Here is a 25,083-nt window from a genome sequence, read left to right as displayed (position 1 = left end):
TTCCGCCCTTTCCTTTGTCCCGGGCAGTCCTCCCACTACCACAATCCGGTCTTACACTTCTTCTCTGCTTCATCCAGGTGAGGGCACCGGCGGAATCAGTCGTGACGACTTCATCGACTCTGTGGCCGCCGGGATACTGAAGAAACTGCCAGCCGCGTTCGAGACGTGGCGCATCCGCAAACAGATCCAGATGAGCCTGTCACCCACTGGGGTGGTGCTGCTGCAGGAGCTGGATCGCTTTAACCTGCTGGTGGTGCGCATCAAGAAGACCCTGGAGCTCCTTCGAAAGGTAACTAAGAGATTGTCCGCCACGGCACTGGCTGTCAATAGAGGCCGCACATAAATCCTTCAGGATTGTTTTGCATTTTCCCATTTGTTTATGCATTTGCCAACTTGGCCGGCTACCAAGCAAACAAAGGACAAATTTGAATGTGTGCAGTGGCAGCTAGAGCTGGGTGGGGGCTAAGGCTGCATTTTGTTGCCAAAATAAATTTACAAATGCAAATGAACTCTGGCTCCCTGCTGCCGCAGCATCAATGGTCCTGGCCCCTGCACCAGTCACGCCCACACATGTGCCGTCTTCATTGTGCCTTTTAATTTAATTGCATGCTCTCCGCAGGCCATAGCTGGCGAAATCGGCATGGACAATGTGCTGGACAACATTGCCAACTCTTTGTTCAATGGCCTCCTGCCAGCCGCGTGGAGCAAACTGGCGCCTGCGACATGCAAGCAGTTGGCCAGCTGGCTGGAGCACTTGCGGGTGAGTACGCTTATAGGCTTGGCTTCGGGCAAGGGTGGGTCATCCAGATGAGGATGCGCCGGGCACTATACCATCCTTGCTGGCGCGGCTCATTAATCAACTGGGCGCAAAATCAATCAAGGTGAGTTCGTGTCCCCTAATCATTTCATTTGCCTAGCTTCGCGCCGTTCAATACAAATACTGGTGCCTATCCGGAGAACCCCTGGTCATGTGGCTGTCTGGACTTCATATACCGCAGAGCTATCTCACGGCCCTGGTGCAGGTGAGTCTGCATTGTCACACCGTTACGGTGGGCGGACATTAACCGAACTCGTCTAACCCCCCTTTTGGTCTCACCTGCAGATTGCCTGTCGCAAAAACGCCTGGCCCCTGGATCGCTCCACCCTGTTCACCTACGTAACCAAGTTTGCGGACCCCGACGATGTGGAGGAACGTCCAGTGACGGTGAGTGCTGGGGATACGCCCTTTTGCCATTCTAAATGCAAAACGATGGCAAAACTCTGTTCTGCTCCTGGCTCCTGTGCCCTATTCCGGGTTCAGGAGTGGAATTTATACAGAAAGAAATGGGTTTTAAAATAACTTCTTGATCCATCATTTAAATAGATTACTTTCAGTTAAATATTTATAGAAATGTAGATGCCACTCAATAGTATCGCAATACATTTCAAAGTACATTTTTACATCAATTTTTATTTCTATTAATATTTAAACACTTTTTTTCTTGGAGTGTGGTCTAGGACTGGCACTAATTTCGTAATTAGGAATTCTGTTTGCATTTTAATCGCTCAACTTTTTGCAGGGCTGCTTTGTGCATGGTCTGTACATAGAGGGTGCTCGCTTTGACTTGGGCATCAATCAGCTGGCGCGTTCCCATCCCAAGATCTTGGTCGAGGAGCTGGCCATTCTCGCCGTGGAGCCCATAGAGGCGCATCGTCTCAAGCTGCAGGTATGTTTGGGTTCTCGGGATAGGAAAATGAGTTGGAGCATGGCTGGAAAGCGTTGGGCTGCCACCAGAACAACCGGCTATCTGCAGATCCTGGCTTTAACGCCGTCTGGCAGTGACAAGTACTAATGTGCCCTTGTATCTATGTCCGTACATATGCGAGGGCGGCGACAGTGGTGGTAGCGGCGTGGGCGTGGCCACGCTGATATTTGTTTAAATGCATCGCACTAAATTACCAACAGCTTCCGCACCCTCTCGGGCAACTAATGGGGCATCTGTTGGGCTAATTGTTTCTGATTTTAAATTGCGGAAGCTTTACTTTACTCTGGTGTTGGCGCTTTAAATGTGGATAGCAACTAATTAATTTGTAACTTGTTTCTGTGTAATTTTTAGAACACCTTCCTGGCCCCCGTTTACACAACATCGCTGCGCAGGAATGCGATGGGCGTGGGCCTGGTCTTTGAGGCAAACTTGGCCACTTCCGAGGATCTAAGCCACTGGATATTGCAAGGCGTTTGCCTCACGCTCAACACGGACACCTAAGTTATAGAGTTTCAAAAAAGACTGATCATAGTTTGGTATCGATTCTTTTTTCAAATTTGTATTATTCGTTTGTTTCCACATACAAAAAATGCAGTTTCTTTGGCTGGTAAAAAGTTGTTATTAATTATATTACCCATCTTCGGAATAATAATTGTCCAGAACCCAATGACTAGTTAAGAAACCTCCATAAATTACCCATAAATATATTGGAAAAAAAGCCATTTCTTGTTAAGTATTGATTAATATTATTCGAAAAGTTTTTACTAAAGCCAAATAAATCTATGTTTACAGCTCTGTAGTGGCAATGGAGTTTATTATTAAGTACGTAGTTTGCTAGTGCCTGTCAATAACGTGATTTGTGCTTGATCCGCCTGATATGCTCCCGATCCGCGTGGCATTACCTCCGCCGCCAGCAGCCGAAGCAGCTCCGGAACTTGTCGAGAATGGTGGACTTCATGGACGGCAGCAGAAGCTCGAGATTCTGGGTGCCGGCACTGTCATCCGACTCCAGATCCGAGTCGATGGTCATTTCCTGTATGCTGAACGTGTCGGTCAGTTCGTGGTTTTGCTGGCGGCGCTTGGATCGCTTCAGCTGGGCCGGAAAGAAGGATATCTCCTCCGCCTCGTCGCTGCTCTCAGACTTGTAATCAACCAGAGGCTTGTGCTCGGGCTCGCCAGGAATGGGCAGTCGATTGATGGGTATCAAGGTGGACGACTGTGTCTTTGTAGCCTGCGAAATTAAAAGTCATTACTCTTAGGTAACCATGATTGTAAACCTGGTGGGTCAGCGACTCGTACCTGCTCTTCTTGGAACTGGGTGTAGTTCCTTCGAGCGCGCTCGACCTTCAGCTCCAGTTTTCGCTGCAGTATGCGGCAGGTGTTGGGTGGCTCGTGGCCTCGACCGGCGGCCGCTTCCTCCTCATCGATTTCTATGGTCGTGGGGGCATACACCTTGCCGGCACCCCTAAACGCCACCTCAAACTCCAGATCCGACATATGCTTGGGGGCTCCGCTGGCCGTTTTCTGCGGTGACGTTGGCATTGGCAGTTGGAAAATTGCATTGTTTCAGCTGTTATTGCACTTACCAGCAGGCCAGCAGCACCATCCTCGTATATGTTGGACTGCCTGTCCTCGCTATCAATGCCACTGTCCTCCATTTTTTACCCAAACTCTGTATAACTCTGTATAATTTGTTTAAAAAGAAGAAACTGCACGCGATGTCAATACAAACAAATTTTATTGTGCTACTCCCAACTCCAATCAACCCCAATGTGGCGCAGGGCGCAGAATCCGGCAAACAGCTGGCCCGGAAAAGCTTAGGAAAAATCAATAACCCCTTACTGGTAGCGTTGCCAGACAGGGTGGTATTTCAAATCTCTTTTTTTTCGATGGATCCTATAGAATTTTGAAAAGATAACTAGAAACCTTGTTTATACATATGCACTTTTTATTTTGTAATTTTAATTTATTTACAATTATTTGTTTTAGGCTTAAATGCTTTACTTGATGCACAGAAATGTCGTAGAAACTATAAAGTAGAATGCAAATTCGTTTTAGCCGCTTTCCTCGATGTGTAGAATTTAAGGTTACTCGTAATCAAGAATAAATAGGAACACAAACATAAAAACACTAATACTATTTTCTTTTGTTCTGGAAGAGAGTATACACTAAATTAGATGTTCGTTTTTCTTGATCTGTAGGCTATGGCTATGGTTGGCTTTTTGGTCTCTTTTTCTTTTGTGATGGCCTCCAAAATGGGAGGCTCGAAAATGTTTATCCAATTATTCTTGTGTCGTGCGTTTAAACTTTAAACTCGATTCGATGCGATTATCGAAAAAAAAAAATACTCGGCTCGCTAGGCGGAAGTGTCTGGAATTACACTGCGTTGGGATGTTGGCCCACAATTTGGCCGGCCAGCGTGCAGGACCTGCAGCAGAACTTGGCGTAGTAAGGATTGAAGCAGTACCGACCCTGGACGATCAGTCTGCAGTTGGCGAAGTACGGATTGTCGATGCACTCCGGCGACACAGGTATGGCAGCTGTAAAGTTTTCTTGTTTAAGAGGTCTTTATAATCTTTAATTTGAAGGACTTACATTGAATGTTAACCTTCTCTTCGCTTACGAAGTAACTGAAGGCGTTGCTGGCCTTGCAACCATATTTGCCCGAATCCTCGGTGGTTACATCGCTCAGAACCAATCTATGTGGCTGGGCTGTAAGGGTACAAGTTAGTAGGTACAAGTCCTGTTCAAGGATTTCTGTTGGAAGATCTACTCACTTGTGATTTGAACACGATCGCTTTCGTACAGGGGCACATTGTCCTTAATCCATGTCACGTTAGGCGCTGGATATCCTTGCACAGAGCAGCTAAGTGCAATTGTGGAGCCGGGTAAGTATTTATTCGCTTGGTCAAGGGCCACCACGGCATGGGCATTAACTGTGAAACAAAGTAATGTCCAAGTTAGATATTTTTCCAGTCCATAGTAAGAACACATATCAAACAGAACAATCATAATGCCAGGCCAGCAAACATACATGCATGTGCTCTCCACTTACCTTGGGGTGACGGCACGTAGGGCGGCCGTGTGGGGAAGTAGGGGTAACTGGGTCGCTGGGTCACCGGTCGGGTGGCCGGGGCCAACACATATTGAAGGTATTCGGCATCCTCGTTGGTCAGTGCCCGGGCGGGTCCAACCGCCTTCAGAGTGACGCGGAGAGTCACAGGACGTCCCGTGATGTACACTTCGCAAGTGTACGGGCCCAGATCAGACAACTGGATTGAGTTGAACACCAGCGAGTAATCCTCGCGGTCCATCTCGGCCCGTTTGCCGTTCAGACCGAACAACTTGTTGTTTCGCCACCAGCTGACATGCGGCCGCGGGTAACCGCCGGACGGACAGCGAATCACAGCCGGTGCGTTAAGTTGCACGATCTGCGTCACGTTCTTGTCACCGAAAATGTAGGCGGGGATGGGTACGGGATCTACCATCACCAAGTTGCAAGCAAGGGATTATAAAAGCAGGCAGCATGCGCAAAAAATTTGTAATGCAAAGTAGTTAGTTAGAAAAAAAAATCCAACACCGAGTTAAGTAATTAGTACAATAATATTAAATTAATAATTAAAACATTCTTTTCGAACTTACCCGTCACTTGAAGCACAACCTCACGTCGCACAGGATCTCCCAGGCCGTTGCTGGCCACACAGACGTAGGTGCCATCGTCGGTCTGGCGCACCTGGACAATGGTCAGGTCACCGCTAGAGGTCAATACGTAGCGACCTTGGTTCGTGTCGATCTGGGAAGAAGTTGTTTAACCTCACATATCCATGGATGCTATTATCCATTACTTACCACGACGTTCTTAAGCGACCAGGTGACGTTCGGTGCTGGGTTTCCGGTGGCGAAGCAGCGCAGGACAGCAATGCCGCCAATCGAGGTCTGAACATCAAGCTCTTCTGGTCTCTTCGGCTCCAGGGCGACCCTTCGGTCTCCCGGATATACCAGGACTGGGGCTTGGGTGCTGCTGGGCAGGTCGGAGCGAGCGGGACGCACGCAGATCTGGCCGCAATCATCGCTGCAGCACTTGTTGTCGCCTCGGCAGTCGGCATCGGTGTAGCACTCACGGTTGCAGTTGCTGACATTGGCGGCAAGGGCGGGGCAGCTGCCGGGCTTGTTCACATCGCGGCAGACCGGGATGAACTGACGGTCGCCAGTCACCTCAATGGCACACTGCTGGCCCTCGGGACAGTTGTAGCCATCGCAAGGGTTCTCGCAGACGCACTGGGCGCACTCCGGTTGGGCAGGGGCCGCCTGACGCCGCACGCCGTAAGGACAGCGAATATCGCGGCACTCAGCGTCGAAGCTGTCGCACTGACCTTGACCGATCTCGTTGTTGGTCTCGTTCTCAACAGGGTTTGTATCTAAAGAATAAAAATTAGAGTTAAATGTGGTTCGAGGCAGAACATTCCCAACCCTTATACCCGTGCAATCTTAAGCCTATTGAAAGTGCTAAAGTTCAAACTACTGATGCTTTTTCAAGGCAACTACTAAGTCAAGCAAAGTAAGGGTGTGCGGGGTGCTGGGTGCGCTGGGTGGAGTGGTGGGTGGGTGCTGAGTGCTCTGTGGTGCAGAGAGAGTCAGAGAAAGGTGGCCGGAAGGCAGGCTTACTTCCGCAGAGACTCGTGCATGCCTCGAACGACCGGAAGTTGTTCTGGTTGCCCGAGCAACCGGCGTAGATGAAGGAAATACAGGTGCCGTGCGAATCATCGTAGTACCAACGGCGCTCGTGCACCGACGGTCCGTTGCAGTGGCCCATCGCCAGCGGCAGCAGACAGATTTCTACTTACGCAAGAGAAAAACCGTTAGCCCAAGTGATCTCCGTGCCAAACCGCCCACACGAGCAGCCCCAGATATTGTTACCTTTCGAAGAAACCCCTGCGGGCTCACGGGCCCCGATGCAAACCGCCTGGCATTCGTACAGGTCGTTGAAGCGATTTCCTGTGCCATCGCAGCCGCCGTAGGTGAACGGCTCACACCTCTGGGTCTGGCGGTTGAAGAAGTACTTGGTCTGCCACTGAGTGCACGGACCCGTCGTCACCGGCTCATTGCAAACGTCTAACGCGAAACATTAAATCACCTGAAACACCTAAACCCCCCCATCCCGAATTCGCCACACTTACCCACTCCCTTGAACTCGCCGCATTGCCGCTCGCACTGGTCGCGGGTCTCGAAGCGGTTTCCGTTTCCACCGCATCCACTGTACGAGAAGGCTGTGCAGGCCATCTGCTCGTTGTCGTAGAACCAGGCAGTGGTGATGTTATCGCACTCACCAGCCTCTGGGGCCAGAGTGCACACTGAGTAGGTCTGGAGGCATGTGAAAACGGTGATCATATTAATATGAATTCTTAATTGAAGACACTGATGAACTTACCGGTGCTGGTGCTGGGGGCTCCACAGGCTGCGCTCCCGGATTACAGTAGCCAAGACACTCCTGTTCCGAGAAGAAATTGTTGCGGTTGCCGCGGCATCCAGTGAACTCAAACTCGTGGCAGCGTCCGCTGCGCTCGTCAAAGTACCACCGTCGGGAGAGATCGTCACAACGACCTCGGACCGGCGGCAGCGAGCATGTGGTCTGGGCATCGTGGCACTGTTCCTGGCACTCCTCTTCGCTGGCGTAGTTATTGGCGTTGCCTCCACAACCGGTGAACACGAATTCGTCGCAGAGTCCCTCCTGGCTGTTGTAGAACCAGCGGGTCGCGTTATCATAGCAATTGCCGGGCTCTGCGTTGAGGAAACACTTGGACGTATCCGGCTCAGATTCACCAAATCTTGTGTCTATGGTTGGAGAGCTGCTACAACGAGCGGAACAATCCTCCTCAGAATCAAAACGGTTATCGTTGCCGCCACAGCCGCCGTAGTAGAACTGCTGGCAGCGTCCCTCCGTTGAGTTGTAGTTCCACTTGAGCACCCAGTCACCGCACTCACCAGGAGCAGCGGGCTGTTCGCACTGGGCCGGAGCTGCCGGTGGCGGAGGCTCTCTGGATGGGGCCGGGGCTGGAGCTGGCTGTTGCTGCTCCTGCTGTCTGTTGCATTTCTCCTGGCATTCTGACTCCGTTTCGAAGCGATTGCCATTGCCGCCAGAACCGCCATAATAGAATTGACGGCAAGCCCCACTAGATCGCTCAAAGTACCATCTAAGTTTCCAATTGCTATCGCTGCCAGCGTCGACGGCTTCGTCGCAGATGTGCAAGCTGCTGGGAGCTGGTTGGGGAGTGGTAGTCGGCTCAGGTTTGCGCTCACAGCGAGCCAGACAGGCCTCTTCGCTGGTGAAGCGATTCTCGTTGCCTCCACAGCCTCCGTAGTAGAACTGACGGCAGCTCTGATCGCCTGTGTCATAGTACCAGGCGGCCTCGTAGTTGGCGCACTCGCCCACCTCGGCTGGGATCTCGCAGATGTCCTTGGCTGTAGGGGTTGGGGGAGGCAGAGGTTCAGTATAGGAGGGTGTTCAAGGACAATGGTGGACACATTGAAAGCAGCCGCTTGGGCAGACAACATTGAAAGCTTACCAACTTGCCGGGGGCAATGGTCCTCGCAGGACTCCAAGGTGGGGAAGTTGTTCTTGTTGCCACCACAACCAGTGTAGTAGAAGGGCACGCAGCGCTTCTCGCTCTCGGAGAAGTGCCACTTGGCGAGGCGTTCGCTGCAATCACCAGTTTGCTTAGGCAGCGAGCAGTGCTCTTTTGGGGGACGAAGGATAAAGGTGCAGGAGGAGACAGGTGTAGAGTTGGAGGCAGGTGCGGGTGGTGGAGTCAGGTGGTCAGCATAACAAGTAACAAGCAATCATGCGCATACAATAAACCAAGTAACCAAGCATTTTGGAAGGAAAAGGAGAGTGCGGGAATAACATACCGTTAACCAGGATAAAGATTCAAGTTTAAGCTTAAAACTACTTAAAACCTTAGGCAAGACTTATCTGATAACTAAACCCAAAACCCAGTAAAAGAAAACACAACAAAGTAAATCTGATCTCAAACCTTTGAGCACGCCCGGCTGGCGGCAGTTGTAGTTGCAAGCGTGCTCCGTCGGGTAGTTGTTCTTGTTGCCCTTGCAGCCTCCGTAGGTGAAGGGTCGGCAGATGTCGGTTTGGTTGTCATAGAACCATCGTTCAAAGTTTCCGTTGCAAGGTCCGCTCTCCACGGGCTGCTCGCAGGTGGCTGTAAGTATATATATTTTTTAATAAAATTAAAAGTCCTCTTTTTTTGGAGTAAAAATTCTTACGAAGGCTCTCGCTGACAGCACATTTATTCTGACACTGTTCCAAGCTGTCAAATCGGTTGTTGGTGCCGTAGCAGCCTCCATATTGGAACTCCTCGCACCGGTTGCGCTCCTCATCGAAGTACCATTTCTTGCTAAAGCCTGAACAGGGTCCAGAGCTCTTGGGCAGCAGGCAGATGTGTGGGCCACTGTATTCCTGGCAGGTCTCCTTGCACTCGGCCTCGCTCTCGAACCGATTTGCGTTGCCATCGCGGCCACCATACCAGAACCGAGCACAGCCTCCATAGGCAGTATCGAAGTAGTACTTGACACTGAAGTTTCCGCCAGTTCCAGTTTCCTTGGCGAGCCCACAGGCCTTCTGCGGCGGCTCCTGGACATTTTCGCAGCCTCCAAACTTCTCGTCCGTCGCCTTGCTGACTCCGTCGGGGCAGCAGCCGAACTTGCTCTCCAAGCAGGTGCAGCCTTCGAAGTTTGGTCCCTTGGCAGGGGTCTTTTCGTCCTCGCAGCACTTGAATTCCGTCTGGGTGCAGTGGCAACCATGGTGGTGAGGTCCCTTGGCGAAGGTGATGCCGTCGGGGCAGCAGCCAAACTGGGTGGCCTCGCAGGGGCAGCCCTCGAACTTGGGTCCCTTGGCGGCGGTGATCTTGTCGGGACAGCAGCCGTGCTGGGTCGTTTCGCATGGGCAGCCCTCCTGGTTGTAACCATGGGCGGCAGTCTTTTTGTCCGGACAGCAACCGTAGGGCGTGTAGTGGCACTCGCAGCCTTCAAAGTTGGGTCCTCGGGCAGCCAAAACGTTGTCGGGACAGCAGCCATGGGGGCTGGACAAGCAGCAGCCTTCTCTGTTGGGACCGTGGGCAGGAGTTTCGTTGTCTGGGCAGCAACCAAAGCGTTCTGAGGTGCAGGGAGCACAACCCTGGCCATTGGGACCTCTGGCAGCGGTGCGCCCATCTGGGCAGCAACCATGTTCGGAGGCACTGCAGCCCTCGGGTGTCTTTGGCTGTTCACATCCTTCGAAGTTTTCGCCTGTGGCTGGAGTCTTTGCGTCAGGGCAGCATCCGTATTTGCCGAATGAGCAAGACTTCTGGACAATTTCCTGTTCCGGTGCTCCAGAGCCTTCAATCTCGGTTTCGGTGGTTTCCTCTGGTTTCGATTCCTCGGTTGTGGTTGTGGTTGCAACAGTGGTTGTCTCGGGACATCCCTCATTGTCCTCACCTTCGGCAGCAGTGAACTTATCGGGACAACATCCGAAGAGACTTTCGGCGCACTGGGACTTGGGGCAGCCCTTGTTGTTCTTGCCCTTGGCAGGAGACACTCCATCCAGACAGCATCCGAACTTGGTATCGGCACAAGTCTTGGCAATGGGGCATCCCTCGTCGAAGGGTCCTTTGGGAGTGGATTTGCCATCTGGACAGCATCCATACTTCGATTTGACGCAGCTCTTTGTTTTCGGCTTGCATTTGCGAGTCGAGCCCTTGCTGACCGTGGTCTCAAAGGAGTAAGGAGTGCTGGTCTCGTCCTCATCCTTGTCGGTTGAGCTCCAAATGTCGGTAGTACTGCTGCTGCCATCTGTAGACAACGAGCTATCAGTTGATCCTTCTGTTGTGCTGTCGGTGGATCCTTCGGAAGAACTCTCTTCAGTAGGACCACTTTCGGTGGTTTCATCAGTACCATCACTTTCAGTGCTCTGCGTTGAGTCTGTGGAAACGGAATCCGTGGAAGCTGAAGAATCAGTGGCTTCTGAGGAGCTTGTGAGATCGGTGGCAGACGATGAACCGGCAGTTGTGGAGTCGGAAACATCTGTCGATCCTGTGCTGCCCTCTGTGGTCGAGCCCTCGCTGGCGCCAGCTTCAGTGCTTTCTGTTGAGCCGAGGCTTGAAGATTTAGACGCTTCGGTAGACACTGAAGAACCATCGGAGCTGGCACTGTCGGTTGAGCCGTCACTAGAGCCATCAGTGGAGCCGGTATCCGTGCTGCCCACTTCAGTCGTTGTGTCACTAGATCCGTCGCTAGATCCATCACTGGTGTCAGTTGCACCTGAATCGGATGTGGACTCACTAGTATTTGCTTCAGTCGTGTCTCCATCGCTGGATGCTTCACTAGTCTCCGCAGCAGTAGAATCGGAAGAGCTAACACTAGATTCGGTCGATGCTTCACTGCTTGTCGAGGACTCGGATGAGGAAGAAACATCAGTTGAAGACTCTGTCGAGTCAGTGGACGATTCGGGTGTAGTTGGTGTGGTGTTATCGGAGGTGGATTCTGTGGAGTCCGTAGATGAATCTGATGTGCTCTTGGAACTATCGGTAGAGCTAGATGAGTCAGTGGAACTGTCATTAGCCTCAGTAGAATCAAAGGCGGAGGAAGCAGATGCCTCAGTAGAGGATTCAGCCTTATCTGATGTCTGGTCAGAAGAGTCGCTTGAAGCAACCGTGGATTCAGTGACATCCGTGGAGCCAGAAACATCAGTAGAGTCGGAGTCGTAGACGTCCGTTGAGCCAACCGATGATGAGTCTGTAGATCCACCCGTGGCATCTGTACTGCCAGAAACATCGGTAGAGGAGGAGGCAGATGCTTCCGTTGAGCCCTCCGATACATCTGTAGATCCCTCCGAGGATCCATCAGTAGATCCGCTAGAATCGGAAACAGAGGAGCCTTCAGAGGTTGCTTCAGAGGTTGCATCGCTTGATTCGCTGGAGCTGGAAACGCTGTCTGTTGAGCTGGACACATCGGTTGATGCATCTGAGCTGGATTCAGAAGTGTCTTCGTCATCACCGCTTCCTTCAGTAGAAATTCCGCTGTCTGTCGTTGATTCGGAGTCGTCTCCAGAGCCCTCAACCGTGCTTCCTGTTGAGGAAGACTCGTCGTCAGGCGTCGAAGGACTGTCACTCAACATCAGCTCTTCAGCCTCAATTGTAGTTTCCGTCTTTGCCTCGCCATCTAAATCGACACCTTCGGAGGTCTGTAAATCATCTGACAAGCTATCAATAACCAGTTCGATACCATCCTCATCGCACTCCTCCTCATCATCCTCGATAGGTTTGTCAGTGCTGGTCAGGGGCAGGATCTCATCCTCATTGCACGCTTCGGTATTACATTTTTCAGAGAGAGATTCGAGCTTCGATTCGTCGCAGGTCAACGACTTGGTTCCATTTGATAGGCAGAGGACTTCACGAACCCGTTCACCGCCACCACATGACTTGCTGCATTCTCCCCAAGGTCCGGTGAACCATTCTCCAGGACATTCCTTCTCTTCACCTTCACACTCCTGCTCGGATTCGGGCTTGGTTGCTTTGTCACATTTGGAATCATCAGAGGCTGGAGTTACAGTTTTTCCATCGAACTCTCCACATATGACAATACGAGATTTGGCTCCCTTTCCGCAGGCGGCGGAGCACTTGCTCCACTCGGACGAGAACCACTGGGCCTGGCACTTGGGCGCCGTGCAGGGTCGGGTAAGGGAGGGCACTTCGGGCTCACAGAACTTTTCGGGATACTCCTTTCCATCCTTGTTGCCACAAATAGCTGTGCGAGTCTCAGTGTTTTGCCCACAAGCATTGCACTGCAGAAAAATAGAGCTAAGCATTGAATAACTAAAACCATTAATAGTCGACTTACTCCACTCCACTGCGAGATGATCCAATCAACGCCCTCACAAGGCGCCAACAGGCAGGTCTTCTCCTCCTCTGGCTTGTCTTCAACGCAGTCCTCATCGGGCAGAACGCGTTTGCGTCCGTCCTCCTTGATGTAGCAGGTGACCTTCCTTGTTTGTTTGCCGTCACCGCAGAGCTTATCACACGGTGTCCAGGGTCCCAGATGGTACTTGGGGCAGTTCTTGATGTCCCGATTACATTCCTTGATCGTGGCTGGCTTGTTTCCGACTTCCTTCAGGCAAACGGCATCGTCTTCAACGGTGTGTTCACTAAGAAAGTTTTATTTTAGTTTTGTTTTTTAAATAAAATTATCTACACTTCTTACCCGCTGGAGGAAATTCGTTCACAAGTTACTGTTCTGTTCTGGGAGCCATCGGATCCACAGCCCTTGGAACACTTGGTCCACTCTCCCTCCACCCAGTGAGGGGCACAGGGTTCCGTTCCACAAGCTTGCTCTTCAACAGGCTTGGATTTGGCATCGCACAGAGAGGGATTAACCTCTGCTAGGGTAAGGCGGTTGTTGCAGGTAACACCACGTCGCTGAGTGCCACCACCACACTTGGCAGTGCAGGGGCTGAACTCCAGATGGGTCCACGTGTGCGTGTCCGGTTCAGAATGGCTCAGAGATTCCGGGATGCTGTACTCGTAGTCGATGCTTACGTTCTTCTCCTGAACCAGCATTACAATGAAGATGCTCTCCGAGATGGGACCGCTGCAAGTTAGCTGGTCGGGAGCCGCAAAGCCCATGGGCTTGCGCTGATAGTTCCACCAGGAGTTGGCGAAGAGCATTGGTCGCGGGAAGTCGATGCGCCAGTCACCGTTCAGGTAGTAGTGGCCGCTGTGGTTGCGGCAGGCCAAGTAGTTGCTGGAGGGCGCCGTCTCCTCGACACGGATGTTAGTGGCTCCTTGCGGCAACAGCAGCAGATCATTGTATCCTGGAGCAAGGTCCTTGGTGGTGAAAGTGTTGCGAATGGTTTTGCAGGTACTGCCGTCACCGCCACACTTGCGACACTTGTCCTCCTTGGCGTCGCTTCCCAGCATCATGTCGCAGCCCACGGGCATACACTGGCCATCCACGCACACGTCCAGATCCTTGTCGTTACACCGGGTGCCATCCACTACCTTCTCTTTCTGGCGGTAGTAGAAGCGCTCGCCCTTGGGCATGCAGTTCAGCTCACAAGGATTGGGCGCGTTTGTGTACGGCACCCACTCGTGGTAGATATCATCGAAGGGCTGGTCATCGAAGCGCGAACACTGGAGGGCACGGAAGTCGGGATCCTGCTCCGGACAGTCCTGCGTGTTGCAGGAGTAGTAACGACGGTTGCCGCCACTGCAGATTGCCTCTCCATAATGGCTGTTGGAATAGATACAGGTGCAAGTTCGTTAGAATGATATCGAATTTAAAGAATGAGATTTGATAACTTACTCCCTTCGCAGGCACTCTCTAGTCTGGTAGGAGACACCTCCGCCACAGGTACGGGAGCAGTCGGAGGGGGAGCTCCAGTCGGACCACTCGCTGGGATCATCGCCTTCTCCGCCGGGCGTTACGGAACTCTCCGGTAAGTACATGTTCGCACCATATTGTCTTTTCTGTCGGAATCCTTGCTGAAATGGAAACCAAAGGGTAAGACGCTGATCCGCTCTACAGACCGTCATACTTACGTGTCTGCTCTGGGAGTCGTGGATGCCGGCCAGTACAATGAATGCTACCAAGGCAGTTGAGCTGAAAAGGAAGAGCAATGGAGATGGTTTAATTAAACGCCACCTTATTCTCGGACAACTGGGCCATTCATTAAAATCATGGGACCGGAGTCACGTGTTGACTTGTTGCAGATATTTGTTGACTTTGCCGCATGCTTGGACACACGAGTGCTCAGACTCATTAAAAAGAATCAACAGGCTGGACAAGCAGCGGGAGGATATGGCGAGGGGACGCTAATTGGAGTGGGACTTTCTCAAACCAGACCCCAGACCAGGCCAGACCGCGTCCAGCGAAGGGGCACAAACAAAGTTTTGTAGGGCTTCGCGGCGACAGCATGATGAACTTGTTTATGCCCACTAGCCAGAGCAAGCAAACATTGAACTTGTTTTTGCGGCTAATCCAGTGGTTGGGGACAATGGGTTGGTTGGTGGATTTGAGGCGGCAAGAGTGGGACTTGGTCAAGGAAGAATCTGCAATTTCTTCGGTAAGAATTTTTTTATTATGCGCCGCCGCACGGACCATAAATATGCAATGCCACATAAACAAGACATAATTTAGCAGCACTTCCTGCCGATTTGCCAAAAAAAAAGGAGAAAAATCTGAAAAAAGGACAAAACCCAAAGCGGAGAACAAGCAAATAATAAGTACCGCGCCAGAGAATATATGATTATGCCGCAGACAATCCGACGCCGCGTCGTCGGTTCGCTTCTTAACTTTGCCCGGCGAGGCCAAGGAGGACGCCCTGCCCGAGGACAAGTTGCGTGAATATGTCAAAGGCGTTCAATGTTGCAGGGAACATTGCAGTCCGTGCAGTGCTGCATCCGTTGTTGGGGGCTTGCCAATTTAATTTCTGACGCTGCGTGCAGGGAGTCTTCGTTTCGTTACGCTTGGACGCCTCCGACTGATGGCGCTCGCCTCCTGGCTTCCTCGACAGCATCCAGCATCCAGCACCCAGCACCAGTGTCCCCAACATCCTTGGTCCTTGCCACAGCAGGCGTGCTGCTTATGACAGCCTCAGTGCCGGGGGCCGGGCGCCAAGTGTGGCCATAATTTTTATGCTTCTGTGTTGGCATTTTAATGCAATTTGAGCGCATTTCCCTTTTGAAACCAATGCCAGGACACCTATTGCTTTGGCAAGGACAACGGCAACCGACAACCGACAACGGCACACATTTCACAGTCCATTGAGTTTTCTTTTTCGGAGGGGGCTCTGTCAAGGGACCGGGGGCGGCGTCACCCGGTCGCCTCCTCCGTTATTGCGTCATGCAAGAAGGATGCTGCGACCAGGACCCCTGCCAAAAACCAGGACCAGCCGTATTAATTGGGCAGTTCCAAGGAAACTGCTGAAGCGACAGAAACCGCAAGAGTATTTCTTGATTTCGATTTCATACGCGGCGGCGGCTGCTGATTACGCAAAATCTCCCGGCTAGTTCAGGCCCGAATCAGAGCGATATAAAGTGGATATAGGCACTGTGGGAGAAATTGCCTAAAATAGGGGCTATAAAGAAGCACAATGAATGTCTAATACAGCTTCCTATACCTTAGCCATTCCACTTACAACAATAAATAAGCTTTGACTTTAAAGGGAAATGCCAGCATAACTCTAAGAACACAGCCGGATTTGGGATTTGGCCCATGGTGAGGAGGGGGCCAAAAAACATTGTTATTGCCACATGCGGCGGATGCCACGTGACACGAGCACAAACAGTTGGCGCAATCGTCAAATAAGTTACACATGTCATGTGAACCACCGACCGCCACCACCGCATAAATGTCAAACAAACGGAGGAAATGCTAAATTCGTCGGAAGCTAATGCCACCAGTGGTCTGACCCGGTTTCTCCCTGGCCCAGCCAAAGTGGCAAGGACTTGGCTGTATCAAAGCAGCCGTCTCAAAGCCAATTAACGGATCGCTGTTGCCTTTCTGGCCAGCAATCGGAACGCCTTAGCTGCCCGACAATGGCCGCCCATTGTTCATTGTCTGCCAGTGGCATTACAATGGCATTTGGGAAGCAGCGTTAAGCGGTGATAATATTTTTTTAAAAGGCAGCGCCAATCACTGCATAGATGCGGAGAGAGCTCTGGGAGCTCTGGTAGCGAGGCGGCCACCCTTTCACTTAGCCCTACAATTGCGGCGATTATCAGTCAACTTGAACAAGTAGCATTGCTGGCATGGATGCAAATCCAGGCCACAGATGCACTCACTCTCACTCTCTAATGGCGCACTCCGCTTGCATCTCCCGTCTCCTCCAGTCTCCAGCATCCAGCAGGCTAGAGATATTCATGATCGTGTAATTGCTTTCAAATGCCTGCCATGCATCGCGATGCATTCTGGGGTAGAATGTTGCAATGACCGTCGTAAATAAAGCGCCTGGTCTGCTAATGAGCTGCAACAACAACACTATCTGCGGCACTTACTCCACAAGTGCGTGCACTTAGCCGCCAAACTCAAGACCGAAAACATATTACGGCTAATCTTTATGCCAAACAAAAAGGAATCTCAAGCTAACCAAAAAATATGTGTATGTTTTTCAGTTTCAAGGAACTTGAAATCCAAACAATGCTCCGAGCAATACAAATAAATTCTGGCCAAATTTCACACCTGACCACGGAGGCCGGCATTTTATTTGTTTACATGACTCATCCTCTGACTTGCACCCACCGGGTATCTCCCCCAGCCATCCCATTCTATCCCGGTCTTCAAGGCGTTCCCATGCCAATTGATTAAGGGCAAAGCTTTAATCAAAAGGCGAGGCATGCAATATCTGCATGCTGCATGCCACAGCTGCCTCTGCTGGTCCCGGGCCCTTTGATGAAATGAAGATGGAATGCCCATGGCCCCCACTAGCCAGCTGCAGTCGTTTGACTTCACTGCCCCCTTTAGTTTTTTATGTTCATTGTAAAAAACGAAACCCAGGCAATGCTGGAATTTCAGCAGAGGGCCGGCTTTCTGCAAATGCCTCTGATTTAATTGCAAAAGTAGTCCCGAATCGGGAAACACAACACTGATCTTCTACATCCTCTCCTCAAGAGTGGAACTTAAGTTACAGCAGATCATTATACCCTTGCAGAGGGTATTATTTTATTATTAGATCTGGATTAGAGCTTTATACATCAAAGCATGCCAATTTTATACTCCAAATAGAATATTAAACATGTGTTTTATATCTGGTAGTCAAATCTAGTAGTGTTACTAGTGCTTTGTGCGTGACTGGAGTGCCTCACCAGCAATTAGGCAGAGATACATCTCATTAGACGGAAGGATAAGTGCAAATGTGTGACATACACGCTCACGTTTGTTTAAATACAATTACATAGTCATACAATTATCGCAAGACAAATACAGACTAATGCAAAACGCCAAATTGTGGCTGAGGTGTGGCCAGGTAAATGTTCATCTTCATGTTTCTGTTGCTGTTGGAAGCTGTCGAAGCTGGAGCTGATGATGATGATGGTGATGACTCTATGAAGATGCGGGTTTGGCAAGGCAGAGGGCGGCTAGCTCGACGACATTTGTTGCAACGGAAGTAAATGTTTGCATTGTTGAAATTTTAATTGCATTTGCATAAAGCAACGCACACAGAGTGGGAGCGACATCCTCCATATAGAGGATGCTGTTGCTGCAAGGGTGATGCTGCTGCTGGAGTTGCTTCATAGCAGGAGATGGCTGCTGCTGCCATTTTGACTGGCAGCCCAGCCCAGCCAAGCAATTATCAATTTCAAAATTAATTTAACTTAATTGAGTAGTGAAAATAATAAACACACGCATAGTGAGTGAGTGCCTTTGCCCTGGAGTGTTTACCGAAAGCGGAGCACTGAGCACTGAGTGAGATTATGCAACAGTTTTGTCCCTTGACAGTTGCAGCACACAAACACCGAAGGGTTATGGGTCTGCCTACAAAGTTGCAGCGTTTCGGGGCTAAAAGGCACAACAAAGTTTGCACAAATGCCTAATGAAATATTTGCCACGCATTTGGCCAACGAGCAGAGCAAATGAGCAAACAGAATGCACAGTTTAAGCGCAGTCAAAGACAGAGTCGTTGGGGGGGCTGCCAGAAAAGGGAAAGAGTTTCCACGACAAGATTTTCTGCGTTTCACTTCGGCAACTTACTGACCCATAAATTTCACTAGCTGACAAAATGCAATGTTCGACATGTAAACAAATTTTTATGGCCAATGTTGCACCAGCCACTTGAAGTGCAGCAGCAACAGCAGCAGCAGCAATAGTCTTTGCCACAAGAGCATCAACACACAGCAGCGAAGCTAATTAGAGGCATCATAATGTAGCTGTCGCGACTGTAAGGTCTCGATCCCGTACCCGTACCCGTACCCGATCCCACCCACATACCCCTCTCCAAACATTGGCAATTTTCTATTTGCCTATTTGCCCAACTCATTCGGTTCGAGATTGCAACAAGCTGCTTGACTTCAAGTTGTATTCACTTATAACTAATAGGCTCTTCAGACGGCACAGGGAAATGTGTACTACTCGGACTAGAAACATGCAACTTTCCCCTTCCTCGAACTTTTGCTCTTTTTGCCAAACTGTGGGAGTTATTAATCAGGCCTATGCGTAAACATTTCTGCGCCAAACTCAAATAACGCAGAAAAAAAAGGGAAGCAGCCACAGGATGCCAAAAAAGTAGTAAATTTCATCACATAATTAGCACAGAACTATGCGGCATAAAAAACTCGCCAGAAGTAAATAAAACTGGCCGAATTTTTCAACAAACGCTCGGCTATTCTGGGAACTTGTACTTTTTATAGAAGAAAATCGGGTTGGGTCATATTTTTGAATCTGTTAACATGGCCAGCCATTTGAATTGTCTGGCCAGGTCATTTAGTTTCATCATTATTAGTCATTACTTATTTCGAATTGATATTTCTGTCTTAACTTAAACTACAACCTGTTCGGTGGATCATGCTGATGAAACAGTCCATGTTTTGTTTTAAAATAAGCTCCACCGCCTGACGCAAACAAATTTCAGTTATTTATAATAGCCTTCAAATGGAAATGGTAACCCAGCCAATTGCGTTAAATTGTATCTTGTCAGCAGAGTACCTGAGTACCTGACGGATAAAATGTGGAGCAGACATTGATTTATAGCGCAATTACGGGCTTTGGCATTGTTTCACTTAGCAATCGAGCAGTGGCAGTACCATCTTACGAATGGCTGATGCACAGCATCCGGAATTTAAAAGCCCAGGTTGGCTGGATGGTACAAAAAAAGGATAAGGTGGTGGTGGGCCATCACTGCCCTGCGTCCCTGACCCTATAAGGGCCATCAATTCGGGCTGCAGTCTGGTCTCTTACTGTCATCAAGATGCGCATCACGTTCCCAAGAACACCCGATCGACGCTTGTCGTCGGTCAAAACATTTTTATGGGTTTAAATTTTTTCTGTTTTTTTTTGGTATCTTGCTTTAGTGGCGGCGAATATTTCACTTGTTGCTGGGGCTGTTGCGGCTGCTCCTGCTGCATGCCCCCTCAAGTGTGCCCCTCCCTTGCAGCCGTTCATATCTCTTTGCAACTCCCAGTTTTTAGGCACATTTTACTGCATGTGACGCATCGTTGGCCTGCTCCTCCTCGTTGGATCTGCAGAATTTTGGATATTTTTGCCGACATGCCATGCTTGCCTTTGGCTTTTATTTTGTTCTCTTGCCGTATTTTGTATCTTGCTCTGCCTCTACAATTTGGCGTCGGCATATTTTGGGGCATCCTTTTTATCTTCCGCGTTTCTGGGGCCAATGAACTGGGGCCGTCTGCCTACTGATCGATCCGATGGCGTGTCCCTCCGTCTGTATCTCGATCTGTATCTGCAACATAAAGATTAACACTAGCATATTTGCCACCGCTGGCATTTGATTTACGCGCTGGACTATGGCATAATTAAACTCCGCCCTGTCGGCAGTCTTTGTTAATTAAGCATAAAACATTAAGTCATGGGAACGAGAATCCCGAGATCGGGAGATGTGCGTATCTTCGGCAGTCGCGAAACCATTAACCATGCCATGCCATGGGGGGCCATCCCCAGTTGCGGGGCAGCACATGTTGCAAATGCAGCGTGCAACATCGCCGCCATGAACTTGGAACTTGGGAGGTAATTGAGGCATGGAATGAGCTGAGCAGGATGCACCATCTCCATCGCACAACAACAAGGCGTGCGTTTGTCCAAAACGGCACTAAACATAATTTGCTGCTCATTTGCCGCATCATTCGATATTCCCGAGAAATCCATCCCCCCACTCGGAGGCATGCCTGCATCGCAGACACATTTCCGGGAGATTTTCCCCCCTAAAGCCACAACGCCCCAAAGTACAGAATCTGCAGAATTTGCACACTCAGCGGATGCTGAGGATTGAGGAGAGCCCACTTTGTTAGATCAACATTTGCCAGTCCGATTTATTTATAGCTATTAAGGATCTATTATGCAATCGGAGTGTTTACTTTAGCCTCGTGTGCATGATTTTCGAAAAGAGCAAGTTCTGATTTCAAGGCAACTACACTACTGCCTGCCTCTGCGTGGTGTATCATTTTCAAAGCATAAATTTGAAATGTACTGTTTATATTTGGGTTAGCACAGATCACACTCAATAAACAATTGGCCCAGCAACTATGTACTTGTACTTGTAGTGTAGGTGTGTTGCATTCGTTTTCCTGTTAAGGTTGCTGTTCAAAAATTTAGTGCTTTCCGCGGAATATTTTAGTTAAAACATAACAAACAGCCGTCCAGCCAAGTGGGGGCTACAATTTATCAGCATAGGTAGTGTCTTATATTTAGATTTGGAAATTTCATGAAGTATACAAGAAACTGCTACAATTTAATTCCAAAGAAATCTGGGGGTGATGCGGTTGCTGAATCAACTGAATGTATCTTAAATTCCAAAACGATCGTCTCGGCCAGAAGCTGGCCGGAAAGCTGGAGTCAAGTTCAAAGACGTCACGAGTCACCGATTTTGGCTTAATGTAATGTATATTTTTGGTCACTTAATGGCCACACACAGCCAAACAAGATACTACTGGCCAGATACCGAGTGCGTTAAAATGTTTAGTTTGTACCATTAAACTACAGCCATAATGGGGTCTCTCGGATGGGTTTTGTTGACCCGTCAGATGCTGGAAATTTTTATATCGTGGGCCTCACCGCCTGATCCAATCCCCTACCCGGCAAATTGTCTTTCAGATGGAATTTTCTTGCTTTTTATTCTCAAGAACTTTTCCATTAATCTAAATAGAAAACTAAAACGGAAAAATCATTGAAAACTGTGCTAACTGAAACTATCAGCATATGATTTCCTGCTAACTTTGATAAAGGCCCCAGATAGCGGGCACATGTCCCCAAAACACAAGCTGACGGGTCATGTGTTGGCCACATTTCATGACAGATCCGTAGAACAAAGCCGAGCCAGTGGAGGCCATAGATTTATCCCTGTCGTTGAGAGAGATTTTCGCTTTCAAGTGGCTAACGCACGATTTTCGCGAAAAACTTTAAAAAACTTGACGAATGGATGCGCTAACTGCCAGTTGGCCAGATACTGGCCGAGGAACAAGTTTCTGGCCTTTTATGTGTCGTTGTCGGGCACCGGTGACTTTATGACTCTGGGCACCGGCCGAAAATAAAACGCACGCAACGCTTGTGGTCAGGCAGGCAAAAGGCAACAGCCCCAGCAGTAACAGGGAAGACCTGCCTCGGATGAAGATTATAGGAAAGATAGGTCCAGCATGTGCGTGAGAGCCAATGGCCCGTCAAGATCTCTCGGCGGGCATCGCTGAGTGCTGAGCTGCTGCCCAGCCGTCAACTTTGAACCGGACTGGCGGTATCTGGCCTGTCCCAGCATCTCACCTCATCTGGGGAGCTTTTTCCCGGACAGCGAGGGCACTTCAAAGCGCACGCACTTCACCTACGCCGGCCAGCCCATCCGAACGCAACTCTTTGGGATAAATATTTACATTTCAATTGGAAATTTTGATTTGATTTGGTTTCGTTTTCTTTGGAGGAACCAACAGAGGCGGTGGTGGTGGAAAACAGAGACCTGTCGATGAGCTGGAGGCGGCAGGTGAGCTAATGGCACAGTTTCTGGGCCACCGTTTGAAGTGATTCGGTTGCCGGAAATTGAGATGTTAAAAGGGGAACTCAATTAAAGAGAAAATAAGTTAATTTTTCTTCACCATTTACCTTTTTCCGAATTTTTTAATAAATAAATGCTTAATTTCTTAAATTTGAATTTATTCACCATTCTCATAAATATCAATAAAAGTTTCAAGCATTATTGGTAATGGAAGCACTTTGCCAGGACGACTAAAGGAAGCAGCAATCAAGGCGCAAACACATTAGGTTTGAAAAATGTTGCAATTTTCATTAACAAACTTCAATTAAGTTGGCAATGTAATTTGGCATGCAAACAAAATGCTGGCCAGGATAATGGCAGTGGCAGTCGCGTAGAGTCAACAACCAACAGGAGAGCCTGTTGCACAGTGAGCACGTAGCCAGGATGCGAGAACATCTCACACCCACACCACACCCATCCTCTGAGAATCAAATCCCTGCATGTGTGGACAGTAGATTCGAGGTGGATGAGGAGGAACAGGGAGTAAGGACGTCAGGAGGAGCCGTGTCAAGTGTTTGCGCATGTAGTTCAAACGGAATTAAAATTCCAATTGACACAGTAATTTGCTGGCAACACAAAAGGAATCAATTTCATGCCAAACACGAACTCCAGCCACTCCTACTCGGATGGCAGCTACATCTGTCGCGATTGGATGGATGGATACATGTTTGTCGGATGCTTACCACAACCGCCTCGATAAATCCATTTTGCGGCTTCTTGGTGTCGGTGGCAGGACAATAATCGTCACCGTTTTCGGGTGTCCCTGCTCTCGCGGTAAATATTTGTGTCGGGCCCGGTTCTGAGTGGCCTAACAATTGAGAGTCATTCGACGTTTGCAGCCACTTGAGTTTTTAATTATTTTTTCACACTTGTCACACTATGCTTCTGAATATTGGCAGTAATTGATTGGGTTCGACACTTTGCGCCTGCGCATTGCCGAAGGACAATGGCTGGGGTATCGCGTATTATCCTCGCACTCGAACTCGATCTCGATCTGAATATGGATCGACACACACCCGCAGGGTTAGAGCGCACGCCAGCAACTGATCGACTCGGAGCGTATACGATCGCTCTAATTCTGTGCCACTGCCAGCAACATCATCAGCAGCAGAAGCATCGGCAGCAGCGGCGGCAGTAGCAACAGCAAAAGCAGCACCAGCACCAGCACCAGCAGCGTAGCGATATCGGGCATGGGGCAGAGCTGCAAGTAGCTGCGATAGCGCCACAAAGGACGGCTGCTGTTTCCGCCCCTCTAATCGCACCCGAATTGAATGGGTCCCCGTCTCGCTGTAACGTTGCTCCGATCCTAAAGGCAACTATAAAATAAGCCAACTTTACGAGCTGCGTCTGATCCTTCGCCAAAGCAACCGGCTTCGTGTAGCCCCCACCAGAGACTGAAGCGGAGTTCGGGCTGGTTTCTTTTTTTTTGCACCACCAGACGATCGTGGCACTGCAACTGGTTCTCGACGACTCTCACTGATCTTCATGCGCTGCACGTGTGCGAGGCATCCAATCCGATCCGATCCGATCCGATCCGAAGTGATTTAGTGGCCCTGCCCCTCGCTGTCAAGACGAAACAGGCGTTACTAATGAGCCGCCCTGACAAACACATGTCGACAACATTGGACATTTGAATATCCTTAACAAATCCTTGTCATAACTGAACCACCGAACGGCAGCATCTCGATTTCGGATGCACATGTGCTGATGTGCTGGGCTTACTCTGATTCACAGACAAATTTAGGCATTCCGACCATATGATCCGCTCCATGGCGGGATAATTGCAGTCTGGCATTGCACGAGCGGATCAGTTGGCCCCAGGGCATCGATTACACCCAATTGGTAGAGTTCATTCATGAAATTCACATTTTTTTGCGGCTCAACAATGATTTCCGCATTCCTAATGGCCGCCGAAACTAAATATAGCCATATCCAAATATTAATCTCAACCACAAGCATTTCCGCCTGCCTATCCGAAAACTATAAGATATTGCGTTTCGGTCCCAAAACCGAAAAGAAACTACAACTTTGAATTTCTTACTCATTAAAGCTGCGTAGCGGTTATATAAGCCTTCCCTTACGTTCTATATTTATACACTCCCTTATCGGGTTTAGTCCAGGGAAAGTCGGTCCCAGTTAGCTAACAAGGAGAATAAAAAAAAGTTATCCACATTTCAAGGCAAGAACGAGTGTGGAGAATAGCGATACAAAGTATATAGAACGTTCTTGGCGATCCAACAAATTCGCACACATATTTGCATCCAATATAGTCCATAGGAGACATTCATTCATGAATGTAGGACTAGGCCCCAAATGACAGAGATCTAGCGGAAGCCGTTTATCTGAAAGAAGTCGCTATGGTCTACGGACAGTCGCCCGCCTTGGTGTGGGTGAACTCCAATTAGCATAGCTCTGACCCATTTTGAGCAGCTTCCGTCAAGGGGCGTCCCAGCTACAGAGTCCCTTATCAGCTGCCAGTTCCGCTGGGCTGCGGCTGCGGCTGAGTATCGGTATCCTAAGCGCTAGCTAAGCTAAGCATGTGGGTGAAGGGTGGCAACAGCGGCAGCACTCTGATCAACAGGAAGTCGATAGTTGATTGTTTTATATAAA

General features: G+C 49.6%; 3 protein-coding genes across 8 annotated transcripts in view; 1 reads left to right on the top strand and 2 right to left on the bottom strand.

Annotated features, from left to right (window-relative positions):
- Dhc98D (Dynein heavy chain at 89D) overlaps positions 1-2,551 on the top strand; it is a 37,110-nt gene extending 34,559 nt beyond the window's left edge. Inside the window, exons 43-48 of the mRNA XM_017237385.3 lie at positions 78-289; positions 620-760; positions 918-1,022; positions 1,103-1,204; positions 1,560-1,706; positions 2,097-2,551. Of these exons, the coding sequence (XP_017092874.3) occupies positions 78-289; positions 620-760; positions 918-1,022; positions 1,103-1,204; positions 1,560-1,706; positions 2,097-2,246 (857 nt within the window). The 3' untranslated portion in view covers positions 2,247-2,551. The remainder of the gene's footprint in view (positions 1-77; positions 290-619; positions 761-917; positions 1,023-1,102; positions 1,205-1,559; positions 1,707-2,096) is intronic.
- A 92-nt stretch (positions 2,552-2,643) lies between these two features.
- LOC108122590 (uncharacterized) lies at positions 2,644-3,521 on the bottom strand. The gene is given in 3 exon segments (XM_043212120.2): positions 2,644-2,997; positions 3,039-3,269; positions 3,332-3,521. Coding segments are annotated over 3 exon segments (657 nt in total). The 5' UTR covers positions 3,404-3,521.
- Positions 3,522-3,672: 151 nt separating this feature from the next.
- Ppn (proteoglycan-like sulfated glycoprotein papilin) lies at positions 3,673-23,552 on the bottom strand. Of its 6 annotated transcripts, XM_017237310.3 has the most exons (18): positions 23,157-23,546; positions 14,327-14,387; positions 14,091-14,269; positions 12,990-14,018; positions 12,630-12,933; positions 9,021-12,573; positions 8,777-8,956; positions 8,309-8,479; positions 7,174-8,204; positions 6,923-7,106; positions 6,663-6,857; positions 6,411-6,581; positions 5,595-6,163; positions 5,388-5,538; positions 4,801-5,226; positions 4,523-4,681; positions 4,341-4,457; positions 3,673-4,285 (listed from the first exon to the last, which is right to left on the bottom strand). In XM_017237310.3, the coding sequence occupies exons 1-18, from the start codon at positions 23,177-23,179 to the stop codon at positions 4,122-4,124; spliced, it is 8,667 nt and encodes a 2,888-aa protein (XP_017092799.2). In that variant the 5' UTR covers positions 23,180-23,546; the 3' UTR covers positions 3,673-4,121. The 6 variants fall into 6 exon arrangements, with proteins under 6 accessions (XP_017092799.2, XP_017092802.2, XP_017092800.2 ...); XM_017237313.3 differs by lacking the exon at positions 4,801-5,226 and having other exon boundaries at positions 23,157-23,547; XM_017237311.3 differs by lacking the exon at positions 8,309-8,479 and having other exon boundaries at positions 23,157-23,547.
- Between the last annotated feature and the right edge of the window lie 1,531 nt (positions 23,553-25,083).

The sequence above is a fragment of the Drosophila bipectinata genome, chromosome 3R (assembly GCF_030179905.1).
Source record: "Drosophila bipectinata strain 14024-0381.07 chromosome 3R, DbipHiC1v2, whole genome shotgun sequence".
Classification (NCBI taxonomy): Eukaryota; Metazoa; Arthropoda; class Insecta; order Diptera; family Drosophilidae; genus Drosophila; species Drosophila bipectinata.
This window is presented reverse-complemented; position numbering and strand designations above follow the sequence as displayed.